General features: G+C 42.1%; 1 protein-coding gene across 1 annotated transcript in view; it reads right to left on the bottom strand.

The window, feature by feature from the left end:
• Positions 1-14,033, bottom strand: part of WWOX (WW domain containing oxidoreductase) — an 870,330-nt gene that overhangs the window by 592,974 nt on the left and 263,323 nt on the right. Inside the window, exons 7-8 of the mRNA XM_040982331.1 lie at positions 12,321-12,506; positions 6,311-6,575 (exon numbers count right to left, since the gene is read on the bottom strand). Of these exons, the coding sequence (XP_040838265.1) occupies positions 6,311-6,575; positions 12,321-12,506 (451 nt within the window). The remainder of the gene's footprint in view (positions 1-6,310; positions 6,576-12,320; positions 12,507-14,033) is intronic.

Genomic DNA, 14,033 nt, shown 5'->3' on the forward strand with positions numbered 1-14,033 from the left:
AGTCCTCCGTTACCTTTCTGATATCTTCTCCAAAGGCTTTTTCTCACTAAGTCTCCTCATTCTCTATGGATTCAGTTTTTGGGTCAGTATGTGCTAAATATCGGCTGGTCTGTGATGGGGAAAATGAAAAGTCAGGCAGAGTTTCTTTCTAGGCCCCTCTAAAGACGAGATCTAAGATAAACTTAACTGGAGAGTGCTTTAATTCCTTCACAAGGCAGTCAGCAGAGACAGTTCCTCCAGGTTAGCTCTTAAGCAGTGTAGTCACTAATGTGAGCAGAAAACCAGAGTCAACACAGTTATTCCACCAGCTCTAGTTAAGGACATTGTTACACAGGCTTATAGAATCAGGCCGAAGTTTGAGGTCAGGCTTGTCAACTCGAGGTTAGAACAAATTTCAAAGGAGAGCATATTTTGTCCGGCAGAAGTCCCAGATGCAGCAGGGTGCAGGGGATATTTTTTGGCACATGCTGCTTCTGACTTATATGTTCTTCAGGACATCAGATTATTGCACCAGGCAGAGGCCTAGGTCTAGCATGGCGCAGGAAACAGGAGCGGATTTTTCACTCCTGGCACATGCTGTTCTAACCGAGACATCCCACAAGGCGTGGAAGGTCGAGCGACGTGAGTCAAGTGTGCTGACTTCACTCCCACCTTCCTCCCTTCTTCTGTGGTCTTCAGCAGCGCACACCTGGACACCACGGGCGAGCTATAGGAGTCCTGAGAGACGTCTCAGACTCAGGAGAGATAGAAACTGAGGGACGCTTCTAGTTTCTATCCTCATTTCAGTGCTCCCAGCACATGCTATTCTGACGAGTATGTCCAGGTGCAAAACCAGGATTTACTTGTACTGGCAGGAGTCCCAGAGTTAGCATGTCACAGGAATGGGGGGCTGAACGGAGATACCCCTTGGGGTGCCTCCGCAATTACAGGGATGCCACAGCCTGGCTGCCAGCTTTGAGCTTTAGAGTGGAGAGAGTTAGTCTGGATGGGTCTCTTTGCATAACTATGCTGCTGTGCTGTGCTGGCTCCACCGCCACGTGGAGCACACAACTGGCTTTTACCTTGGTCCTTCCCTGTTCTGTCTTTTAGCTTTAATTGTTTCATTTTAGGCTTAATTGTTGGAGATCTAACAGGAGGTAGAAGTTCATTTTGTCTCTCCTTGGTCACTGATCTCGGGAACCAACGGGAATATTGCTAGTTAACAATGGGCCAGACCCCAGACTCCTGCACCCCCAGGGAGAACTTAAAATTCATTAACTCTTTGTAGCCTGAGAGATTCCTTCCCTTTGCAGTTTCCTCTGACCCTGACTACTAGTATTTCATTCTATGTGCCTTTTGCTTCATAGTGTATCTCACTGTTACTGCTGTGTTCATGTTTTAATCAAAGTTTTTCTGTGTCATTGCAACTGGCTTCAGCGATGAGTTCTCAGTGTTTTTTCCAATGTTTTCTGCTGCTTTTGCTGCTGTTTGGTCTTGAAGTTTAATCATCTACTGATTTATAGTGCCCTCCTAGCTCTGATCAGATCCGGCCTACAGTGTTTACACCCAGAGTAGTGCTTGCTATAAGGAGGAGCAGATTCTGCGTGTGAGCTTGTATGTTCTATTAAAGTGAATGAATACTTGCAGCATAATTACAAAGATTCTTGATAAAGTTTCAAAAGCTGCTAATGCATATACTGGTGGTTATGTTTATTGATCAAGTTGTCTTTTAATCGTGAAGCTGTATCAAGTTGTGGGATTATTTGTGTTCTTGCATTGTTGATTATTTATGTTCTAACTTGCAAAAAGCATCGTCTGTGAGATTTTGTCTTACAGGAAGACAGCAAGTCCTTAAAGGATGTATGGTATGATTGAATATTGTGTACAACATCTTCTTAATGTTCATCTTTGGTGCAATGGAATTGAAATCTGATTCTTTGTCAAAGCAACTTTTTAAGTTCTCTTCAAGTTATTTTCATCTTATTGGTGACTAAATCTGCTAGCTAGTTCCAGTATAATGAACTATTAACCTAACAGACTGCTATTGGTACAAATGTGAAAACATCACTAAAGTCTAATAATCTTATTGCTTTATTGTTTATAGCTGTTATCCTAATGAACAAGGCCTAAAACAGTACAAATGTGTGTATAAGTCCTACAGGTGGTTTCACAGTGTGCTGTATGAATAGATGTTTATATTTGTTATTACAATTCTGACAATGAATGCTTCATCTTCTAGTTCCAACAGATACTACTGCATCCATTGCAGATAGAACTAAAGCTAAGCAGTAAGCTACAGGTTCCAACTAAAAGCACCTTCAACTAGTGTTACTAAGAGCAAGATGTGGTAACTTTAAAACACTTAAAGAGATTTTTCAAAAGCTGTTACAAAAGTTTTGCTTTATAATGTATGTTATCTGGTATACGTGGCAAGCTATGTAGTCTGTTTCAATTGACTGGGCAAATGTTCATAAATGAGAATTGCTAATCTGAACCTTTTATTTTGATTTAAACAAATCTGAGATTAAGAGCCACAGAGAAATCCCCCAGCTTCTTAAACTGCTTGAGGAATGACTTTAAGTATATTCCACTAGATTCTATGTAGAGAAGAATAGGTGATATAGATAACAGATTCTTAACTGCCCTGGACATTAGGATAGGACTTTAGACAAATGGGACCTGAATGTGCCCTGATATCCTCTTAAAGGGGTCACCATGGTCTTTTACCTCAGAGACCAGGAGGGGATCCCATGGCAAAGCAGGATGAGAGAGGTGTGTGCTCCTGGTTCCAGTGAGACCCCCGGAGGCCTCCCAAGTGCTCTTCATTGCAGAAGCAATGGACACTTCATCAGAAAGGCCACCCAGGGCCATGTCCCAACTGACAAGGAGGTCATTGGAGATCTGACTGTCCTTGAAGGCCAAGTACTTCAGGTCAGTCATCTCCCATTGGATCCCCTACATGGGACGGAAGCAGCCCTGGAACCTGCACAGGCTCAAGGCCATCCACGGACTTCGGTGACACCTCGGAACAGCACTCAGGAGCCCCGGGTGGATCTCACAGTGGAAAGGAAAATTTTAAGTTTCCATCTGGACACTGCCTTCTCTGTCCTAGCTAGCTTGGGCTTCTTCCCTCTCTCAGGGTGACCATCAGGGTCTCTCAGGAGCCCCAAATTAGCTTAGGTGACAGACAGATTAATCTAGAAGCTCAGAAAAGAAGTTTTTCTAGGGAAAAGTTAGTTAGCCTGTAACTGCTCAGCCTGTATCGCTGACCAGACTCCTGACAGGGCAGGTTTGCCATCTCACTCTTCAGTTCTTGCTAGACATCACTAGGTAGAACACCCTCACCATTCTGAAGCAGGGTTCATGTCTTCCTCATTGACTAAATTATTGGATCTCTCTGTTCATATATTTAAGACTCTTCTGTTCTCCAACTGTCAATGTATGGCTTGTTACAACTACAGGACTAGTCCATTGCCTTTGCCCTAATGTGTGGAGTTTTGTGAATTCTTACTAGAATGCCATAAGCTGCTGGGTTATTGTAACTCACAACTAGTTTAGTCTTTTGCCATCTATGCTGTGATCCAGATAAGTCTTGTAATGAAATGTTTTCAGTGTTGTGCTTTATGTTCTAGGCTCAATGTCTTCTGACACTCTTAGGGTTTCCAGCAACTGGTAAAGTACAATTGTTATTTTAAAAATCCACCATTTGTATACAAAGCAACTGTAGTATTTTCAAAAGTCAAGTAAGTTTAAATCTTAATTCAGAATCATCAATGCTAGACGAAATTATAACTCCATGGAAACTTAATGTTTACATGCCCTATATGGGTTCAAGTCCTAAAGCTACATGTTAACTTTCATTAGTTCTGTGCCTTCTAATGGACCTAGATAGCAATTTCATGTAGCTCAGAAAGTTTCATGTGTTCTATAATGTTCATTGAGTTTAATTGTTTCAAAACTTGAGCTTAAAAAGAATTATTTCAAACTGATAAATCTAGTTCATAGCCTTAAACACTGCTCAAGTCCAATGTTCAACAAAATGTTTCTCATATCTAAGTTCTAAAACTCAAGTATTTAAACTGATGCTTCCACCAAGCCCATTACATATTAGGTTGGGAGAGATTATAATTGTCTTTGTTTTGTCATCTAGACTTCAACAAGAAGGAACACCCAGAGTTCAAACAACCTGCCAGGCACCTCTGATGACTTCTGCCAGGCGTCTTTGATGACTTCTACGTTCCACTGGGGACCCTTAGACCGACCCCCAGAGGAATGCCCAACTGCTGCCTTTGAACTTCGTCCCATGTCAGCAGGAAGCAGTCAGAGCGGTCACCGTCCCATTTCCCCCTAACAGCAGTTAGGGTCACTTCTTCTGGGGGGCGGAATGAGAGAGGAGTTAGTGGGTAGTAGGCAGTTAGGGTATTCTGGGTCCCTGAGTAAAAGAGAATTTCCCCACCATGTCTTGGAGTCACCAGGGCACGTCTCTTCCAAGGGACAGTGGTGCTATTAGCATATCAATTCCCCACCTGAAGTATCGGCCATTACCTCGGCTATTGTGGGTGGGCCTCAGGCCAATCTCTTTATCATTGAAAGGACAGCAGGAAGAAGTAATACACATCGCTTAAGGCCTGGAATGTCCTATGTCTGGTATCTCTGTGACCTTTTGTCCCAAGGCCAGGTACCTTGGAAATCGGGAATTTTCTTTGTTCATGGAGAAACATCTTTGAGGGAAACCTTTAAAAGGGGCATTCCCCACCATTGATACGGGTTTTACTTCTTTGCCCCCTGCCACTATGGCAGAGGACTAGGGTTCTCCTTTTTCCTCCTGCCACATGGCAGAGGACTAGGGTTCTCATTTACTTTTCCTCCTGCCACTATGGCAGGAGGTAAGGGTTCTTTCTATCTCAAAGCCCCCTCCCGTCACTAGGACGGGAGTCTTCTCTTCTCAACTTTCCTAATAAATCTTGCGTTAAAACTAAACTGTGTCCGCATGAAAATTCTTCTTTCCTGCGAGACAAGAATTTGAGGTTGCTGCCATACTCGGAGTCAAAATTCCTGCAACATTATTATCAGCTCATACACCAACTGGTATCATTATTTTTGGGAGCCAACATTGCATAAGAAAGAATACTCCACTGCCCGATCCCACTTTCCTAAATGTTAACAATCCGCCCAGAGTTCTAGAGACAGCGCTGACGTGAGCTGTGACCTGTAACACTCCTATGGCACAAACTGAAAGACCTAATAGGGTATTTGACATAATCCAAGGTACAACAAACCCTGGTGGAGAGCCCAATGTTAGGAAATCATCAAGAGCAAAATGAAGGGTAAATTTCTGAAACTTGCATTTTCCTCAGTTACTATGTAGTTATTAAGCCCGTTATTACCTAAAATTAAAACCATTCACAATAATCCTCCTCAGGTCTTAGGTATTCAACTCTTAAACTGTGTCTGTTGACTAGGCATAAGAACCACTTCAGTGAATAGATTAAAAAATGCACTTACCTGTTTTCTCCCAAGCAGTGAAACGTTGTTTGCTGTAGATTTAAAAGTTATGCACAAACAATACAGTTGCAGGTGTTGGGAGGGTGTGAACACAGGAGAACACAGGAAGGTCTGACTATGAGATCAGCCAGAGGATACCTGAACTTGCCCAGATCTGCTTGGGGCAAGGGAAGTCTCTTTAGAGTACATATAACATTGGGACAACAAGAATACTGATGTCCACTAATAGGCAAATATTATCAAAACCCTGTGATTGAGAAAAGGAATATATTTCATACAACATACTTCCCTTATGCACACTACTTCCTCCTACAAGGCTTTCATGGAAAAAGTTTCTGGAAGTGGCCAAAACACAATCATCAGAAAAGTGAGAACCTCACAAACATGCTTGTGAACATTTCTAATTGACACACAGCAGTAGGCACACTTCCTGTCCATGAAGGATTCCCCAGGAGAGGTTTATCCCCTCCGAAAGAGGAATTTAGAACACTAGGCCAGATCCTACATGAAAACAATCACATGTCCTGGTAATTCTATAGTCACAAATCCACATTTTTCATCTCTTTTGACAAAACCCAAATACATCACATGCAAAGAAAACAAACCATCGTTTCCACCAACACGTTTGGCTGCACTTAACGTGGAAAAAACACATCTTTTTCCGAATGCTCCAAGAAACAGGTCTAATGGACAGCCAATGTGGATGTGTTCAGGAGCCCTTCCAGAGGATCAAAGAAAGTGAGAGGACAAAGTTCCTCATGGTTGGGCCTGTCCAGGACCCTTTCTGAGACAGAGACCCAAGGTGTCTATGTGCAAGTTTGCTTACCATGGACTTGGTGAAGGGCCGCGCCAAGGTAAACAGCAGTGTGTACACCCACCAGCTGCGATGGATGGAGGAGTACATCATGTTCCCAGGATGCACTGCATTCGACGTGACACCCCGAGGGGAAAGGCGGCGGTGCAGCTCGTTGGAGAAGAGAATGTTACAGAGTTTGGACCTGTTGTATGCCAGCATGGCCCAATAGTCGTTCTTTGACGGAGAAAGGCGGCTAAAGTCAAGTTTTCCGGAGGAATCATTGATATCTGTGAATCTAAAACAGGAAATAGGGCATCAATAATCAAGCTCTCACTTCTCGTGTGTAGTCTTTTTTTTTTTTATTAGAAGTTTGAGGAAATTAGCCACAGACAAGTAAAAACGCAATTCATGTATATCTGCTCTTCCTGAAAGAGTCAGTGGTGACTTAGCAGAACGAACTAATCGGATCCAAGCACAGGTTTAGTAAAGGTCTTCAAATCATGAAGGTCAAAGTCACAACATTGACTCCCAAATCCAGACCCCTTCCTCCCCCTATGCCCCACCCCAGACGTTCTTCAAAACCTGCAGCAGGAAGTTTGATAATTAAATGAAGTGGAGGAGCGTGTGCAATGAAGGGCTGCTGCTTTTGGAAACAGAATGGTATCACACGCCTACCCAAAGCTTTGGCGGGGCTCTCCTGGAGCCAAAGCTTGAGCCCTGTGTATTTTCATCTGAGCATCCAAGTAAATATAGATGAGCCTTGCTGCCTCCAAGACTCTTCTCCAGATTAAAAATTAATGATTATAAAGGGGTTATAACCTTGGTGAGGTGCCATCAATAGTCTTCTACGTTTAAAAGATAAATGTAAACAAAGCCAAGATGAGTTCTGGCAGAGTCTAAGGTTTTTAAGTACACCCATGGCAGGGGTGCTCGCAAATCAAAGTAACTGGTTGATGTTTTATAATTGGGTCTGAAGGAGTCGTTAAACACCAGCTGTTTGTTTCCTTTCTTTTCTTTCTGTCTCTTTTTTTTTTTAAAGAAAGAACACAGAATTGACTGTCCCTAAAAAATAATAATTGGATAAAGACAAAGAAATTTGCTAGATGGTCTCATCCCTGTTTACAGACCCCTCCTTTTTGCCTCATTAAATTAGTTCTGGGTGCTGGGTTAAATAAGAAACCATAATGAGAACATGCTAGAAAACTGCTAGAGAAAACAGAAAGCAAATGGTAAAATGGAAATTTTGGAATAATCCTGTCGTTCCTTAATTTGAGCAATTCATGTTGGGTTAAAACCAAGAAAAACATCGCAGTGGCAGAAGAAATCCATGCTATAATGGAAATTAAATATCCCCTGTACAGGACTCAGTGACATCCAATTTCTAGTGTTAAATGACATTGCTGCTTTAAAGTCATCAGCAAAGCCGATGGCCAGAAAAGTCATCAAGGATGTGGCAATGAGACCTTGAAACTAACTGTTGGCTGGCTGTTTCCAAGTCTCTAAACCACAGGAAGAGCCTGGACTTCCATGCTTAATTGTCTAAAGCAATGGAACTTGCTGGGAAATTTGAAAGTTTATGGGTAAATTTGCTAGTCAAAATAATGACTGTCAGCAGGGGCTGGGGACAGTGGAAGTCTTACAATGCAACTGGGGTCTTGTTCAATGCAGACTGCCCCACTGGACATACTTATAGATGAAGAGCCTGTGTATAGTTATCCAAGAGCAGAGAAGCTAATTGTGTTTTACATAGGCACACAGTTTTAACACTCCCTCGGACTCCAGAAGAAATTTTATTTCTCTGTGTAAACGAAGAATGAACATACTTTCAAATTGGGTGAGGTTGGTTTGGAAGATAAGGTGCGACTCGCGGCCTGTTGCACCAGAGTGTGCAGCATCACACAGCTGCTAACACCTACGTGTGTGTATCCGTCTCCAGGTGACCGAGGCATGGATATGGGCAGGTTATCATCCTTCATGCAGTACTGCCCAAGCATTTCCATGAGGAAACACCTGCTATATTCTTCCAAATTTGTTTTTTCTTTAGGTTAAAGTTAAACCATCACATTCGATTAAAAAGACATTTGTACTGGGAACTCACATCATTTTGAAACAATATTTCAAAATAGCAATGAAATGTTATGGAAGAGTTGTCACCAATGCGCGCTATTGCAATGAGAACACAGGACTTGGAAACTCCACCTACTCAGGGCAGAAGACAGCATCCATCCAAAATTTAGACAATTTTAGGAAGAATGGAGAAAAAATACAATAAACATCTTCCATGTCCAATCTCCGTTCTGTATCTGCTACTGGAAATCCACTTATGTTATACCCAGTGAGCTAACACTAGCCCAGGATCTATTCCTTCCTGGAAACTCTATTTCATTTCAAAAGTTACAGGGATTTCTTTGGTGGAGTGAGGGGATAAAATAAAAAGAATCCTTGCAATGCAAAGGGCAAGACCAGCCTCTCTACCCTCAAGGTGTCAAGCTGTGCTATTATCCTTAGTGCTCAACTGTTGCCTCTAGGACAGGTTGCAAAAACCATCTATGCCATCTTTGTGTTTTATACATGATGTCCCTGCTGCTACCACACCAAATCACAAGTCATTTCCTTGTGTGGTTCCAGCATTAGACTATGATGTTTTAGAAAGCAAATAGGGGATCTTGCATGCTGGCTTAGTGGCTAAATCCTCAGCTGGCATGCGCCAGGAACCCATATGGGTGCCGGTTCATGTCCCAGCTGCTCCACTTTCCTTCCAGCTCCCTGCATGTGGCCTGGGAAAGCAGCAGAGGATGCTTCAAGGCCCTGGGACCCTGCACCTATGTGGGAGTCTTGGAAGAGGCTCCTGGCTCCTGGCTTCAGGACAACTTAGTTCCAGCCCTTGCTGCTACTTGGGGAGTGAACCAGCCTGCAGGAGATCTTTGTCTCTGGCTCTCCTCTCTGTAAATCTGACCTTCCAACTAAAAAAAAAAAAAATCTTAAAAAAAAATGCAGTCAGCAGATGGGGAGTGTTGACCAGCACAGGAATGGGCACACGGTGGTAACTGAACGCCACAGCTGAGATCTGAACTTGGATCCTGAGTACATAACTACAGAGGCTGGACTTCTCTTATTACAACCCCCTTTTTTAAAGTTATGCGTGAAAGGCACAGGTATCACTGGATCTTCATTAATATTTGCATATAGCACTTACTAATGTCAAAATGAGTTCCCTCAAGTTTACGAATGATGTAAAATGACTTCATGCCTGAGAAGCACTGGCTAGAATTTCTAGAAAGACAACAATAATTTCTTTCTTGTTCTTAATCTCAAAACAAGATTGAAAAAAAAAAATACTGCGTGAGAGACTAGCTGGATCGAGGGTGCAGGATGTTTCTAAGGTGGAGAAGTACCAGCCGCAAACTAACGGGCCCCTCCTCTGCAAAGGGTCCTACCCATAGCCGAGGCAGAAAACCCAATTTTGAGGTCTGCTCAACTTGGGATTGGCAGTGCTTTGGAAAGCGAGGCAGGGCTTGCTTCCTGAAAAATCACCAAGCGTACCTTTAAGCTCAGGAGGCAGGGGAAAAAAACCCTCTTCAAAGGCTGCTACCTGTTTACCAGGTGAGAAACTGCCAAAGGTAAATAATAATATGGCAGTAGAATTAGGCCTGAACTAACATGCAGTCTCTAGTCACTGATATTAGGTTTGTGATAAGCCCTTATGTGTTTCCATGTATTCTGCTCTTTAATTTCTCTGGGGATTTTGTTTTTCAACTCAGCTAAAATAACTAAGCTGAATTCTATGCAGACAAAAGCAAGTATGCTCAAAAACTAAAACTAAACTTGTGTCAAAAGTTGTGTGTGATTGTTTGTGCACAGTATGTGGCTGTAGTGTGTGTGTATGACCATGTAAGTGCAACTGAAAGTTGGGTTGCAGTGTGGCACTCAACACAGCTGCAGCCACTTAGGAGTTGTTCAGCCAGCATTCTGCTGCCTTCATTCTATCTTAATTATTATCTGAACATATTTCACAGCAAGAAAGTTGGGTTTCCACTTCCAAATGATGTATTTTAGGTATGCAGGAACTCAATTCACTTGCTCAGACTCCAGATAAGTAAGTAAAACACAGTGAAGACATGGAAGCTAATAAATGTTTTGCCTTGGGGCAGTCTAGTATAATATTTTCTGCAAACATAGGACTTTATTTTTCCCCTAACAGGGGGTCTTGACTCCGACGAAGAGATTCCGCCAAGGTTTATGGAGGTAATTAGATTTCAACACTTGGATTTTACAACACAGTTTGGGCTCTGGGTCCTCGAGTAGTGAGCAAGTGCTTTCTCGTCCTGCCTGTGAACCCAGCATCCACACTTGCTCTAGGGTGCCCAGGGAGCCAGCGTAAGTACAATAAACAAGCAAGTTTGGGAGAGTTAGCATTCTGTAATAACACCCTTTAAGAGAGTAGAAGGGATAACTGGAGAGCAGAGAACCAGCATTTCCTCCCTGACCAGGAGGAGTGGGTTTGACAACACATTCCAGCAAGGGCTTGCCTACAAACTAACGGGGAGATCTGATTCTGGGCGCTGAATCCCTTCCTTCCAAATTCATCTTTTAATGAAATTCTGACTTGGATCTCCAAGGTAGGCACAAACTACACTGTCGTTAAGGGGAGAACAAAGACATCACATGAAATACCGTTTGAGATACAGCTTACAAAGAGAAGCCAGCAGCTGACAATTCGACATAATCTCCCATTAAATACCAGCTCATTTAAACATATCCCGTGGTGCCCTCCACATCTGGCAAACAGTTGGGGCTGGCAGATTTATTTCCAGAGAGCTCTCTCCTGCCTGCCCCCACAGTAGCCTCCCTCACTCCTGAACAGGGCCACTCCACTTTCTTTCTCAAACCTGGTGTGATTTGCAAAGATAAGGCTGTCCAGATTTTGTTACCACCTAATTACTAGATGTTTCATGTCTTCTAACGTGGGGGAGGATTATTACTGGCATTTTCCCTTCGTTTCAGCCGTCATAAATTTAAAATGGTAAAAGTAAATCTATCTGCAGTGTGTCACTTATACCATAAGCCCCTGTGTTTGGGAGTGATAAAGGGTTCAAGCTAACCCTTGGCTGGTCTCTCTCTTCCAAGTCCCAGGGGTTGCATTTTATGGAAGTATGATTAAAAAATAAGCTCCATTCTGGGTCACTAAAACATTTCGGGACTTAAGATGGAGAAGAAGGGGAAAAAATAGGCCCTTGCACAGTTGTGTTTTTTTTTTTTCCAGCTACTCTGCTAAGCACAAAATCTCCCCATACCACCCTCACACCAAGAAGATGGGAAAGAGAAAACTCCCTAATAGGCACTAAATATAGCATAATCCAGCAAGTCCTTTGCCTTTTCTCAGTACTTCTCTTTCATAAATTCTTGTTTACGCAACTCTGGAAACAAATATGCTGAAAATACGATGAAATTTTCAAATGTGTTCTTAGTCAATCGAATATTCTCCTAATGGCAATAGAAAACAAGTGCCATCTGATGTTTTAATTGAAATTTTAACCAAAAGAGGCATGGCCAGATTTCTAATACGTTCTAACTACAGTACTTTCCTTTCTACAATTACACAGCTAATGTCTGCATTGAATTCCCTAATTTCTCATTATAAAACAATTGGATTTCATCTCACAGTCTTTAATTGCATTGTTTCTCCTGCTAGAATAACTGCACATTCTTCTTGGTAAGATGTTGAAGTTGTTGAATTACAAATCAATAAAGGTCATGCCATTCAGATTTAATCAATTATTATTCCATCTCTATGCAAAATCAATGAGAAGCTTGAAGCACAGTTGTAAAAACAATCTACATTGCTGGAGACAGTCCCCTCAAACAATTCCCCACAATCACACACACACTCACATTCAATGTAGAAAAATTAAGTAAACAGGGTTGTTGACACACAATCAGAATTATTTTCAGAAAAAATGGTCTTGGGGGAATATTGGCTCTTGCAAGAACAGGGGACGAGTGGAAAGAAAAAAAAAAACACCATCAAATTCAAACTCACCGATGGGACTCAGAGGAGACCACAACCACACGGGCGGGGGCAGAATGGCACAAAACATCTTGGAGGAGCTGGACAAGGTAGAAGTGTCCCAGGTGATTGACCTGGAAGGTGGTCTCCAGGCCATCCTTTGTGAGGCCCCAGGGTAGAGCGAAAGCTGCTGCATTGCACACAAGCACATGCAGAGGCCTGAAAAATGAAACAGTTAATAATATGTGGACACCAACACTCCTGAGACAAAGATGATCCCATGCTTCTGCAGGAATATTTGTGCCTTCAACATTCCAATCAGCTGGAAACGGGATATCTACAATGTCACAAGGCATCCAGTGAGCAGATGTCTGGATGTGCGAGGGCTATAGGTCTTCCAGAACTTGGGACTTTCAGCACCAACTCAACATAGCACTGGCAAATGTGAATAATTTTGGCACCCTGGCTAGAAGCCAGGTTCCACCACCTAATTTATTATGCTTCCTATTTATCCAATTGTCAAGTTTTTTTTTTTTTTTTGAACATACAAATCAAAATAGCCCTTAAAGAAGATGTGAGGAACAAGGCTTAAACTTCGCTGTAACAATGTCAACAAAGAACCCAGTACATAGTAGGCACTTGGTAAATACATTAAAGCCCAGATGGTTTATTTTCTTTTTTAAAAGATTCATTTTGAGTGAGAAACATGGCTAGGTCAAAGTCAGGTCTCCTGAATGACTGGGACCCCCAAACACTTGGCCCATCTACTACTGCCTTTCCTAAACATTAGCAGGCATCTGGATCAGAATTAGAGCAACCGGGACACAAACTTGTGCCCATGAGGTAAGCCAGTACCTGGCATGATAGTTATACCCATCATGCCACAATGTCAGGCCAGAAACATGGGTTTTCTAAAGAGACAAACATTTATTATTTGAAAATATTCCTTTTAGAGATCAGATTAAATCTTCAGTTTAGAAATGAGCCTAGGAATAAGTGAGTGGAGGTATGTTATAGTATTCAGGCCTCTTCTATAGAAACTCATTTTCAAAACAGAGTAAGCCTTTCATGTGGATCGAAATCCTAAATCCTCATAAAGAAATTGTAGCTGTGGGAATTCATAATACTAACATACATTAATAAGAACTATACAATGAGATAAATTCAAGGCTATTCACATTGTTTGCAATTGCAACATAAAAACACTACATTAGAAATGAACTAAATATACCAAATGGAAATCATTAAGTGAGTACAACATATTCATGTGGCAGAAAATCAGGTTGTGGTTAAAATGACAACACACACACACAAATCCACTGACCCTGCGAAATGCATCACAGAACAGAATACACAACACGATGTGATCACACAGAGAGAGAATAGCAACAAAGGGCACACAATAGATGAAGAGTAGTTATCCCCAGGGACAAGCAGGATGCAAACACAACTGAGCCATGTTCTGTCTGAGCAGATATGCATTCTCTTCATTCTTCTCCATAACTAACATGTATGTTTATATAATCAGGAAAACTGCAACGCAATAAATAAAAAAAAAATAAAAGCATTACAAGAATTTAGGCAATGCTTCAGCTACCTCTCACCCACTTCACAGGCAACTGCCTTTTGTGGCAAGATGAATGGTAGACTCCCAAAGATACATCCAAACTAGACCCAGGAAGTGACCTTACTCAGGAAAACGCTCTTCACAATTACAATTAAGCTCACAATTTCTACACAAGATTC

Source organism: Ochotona curzoniae, unplaced genomic scaffold, assembly GCF_017591425.1.
Source record: "Ochotona curzoniae isolate NIBS_2020 unplaced genomic scaffold, NIBS_Ocur_1.0 contig_3622, whole genome shotgun sequence".
Lineage (NCBI taxonomy): Eukaryota > Metazoa > Chordata > Mammalia > Lagomorpha > Ochotonidae > Ochotona > Ochotona curzoniae.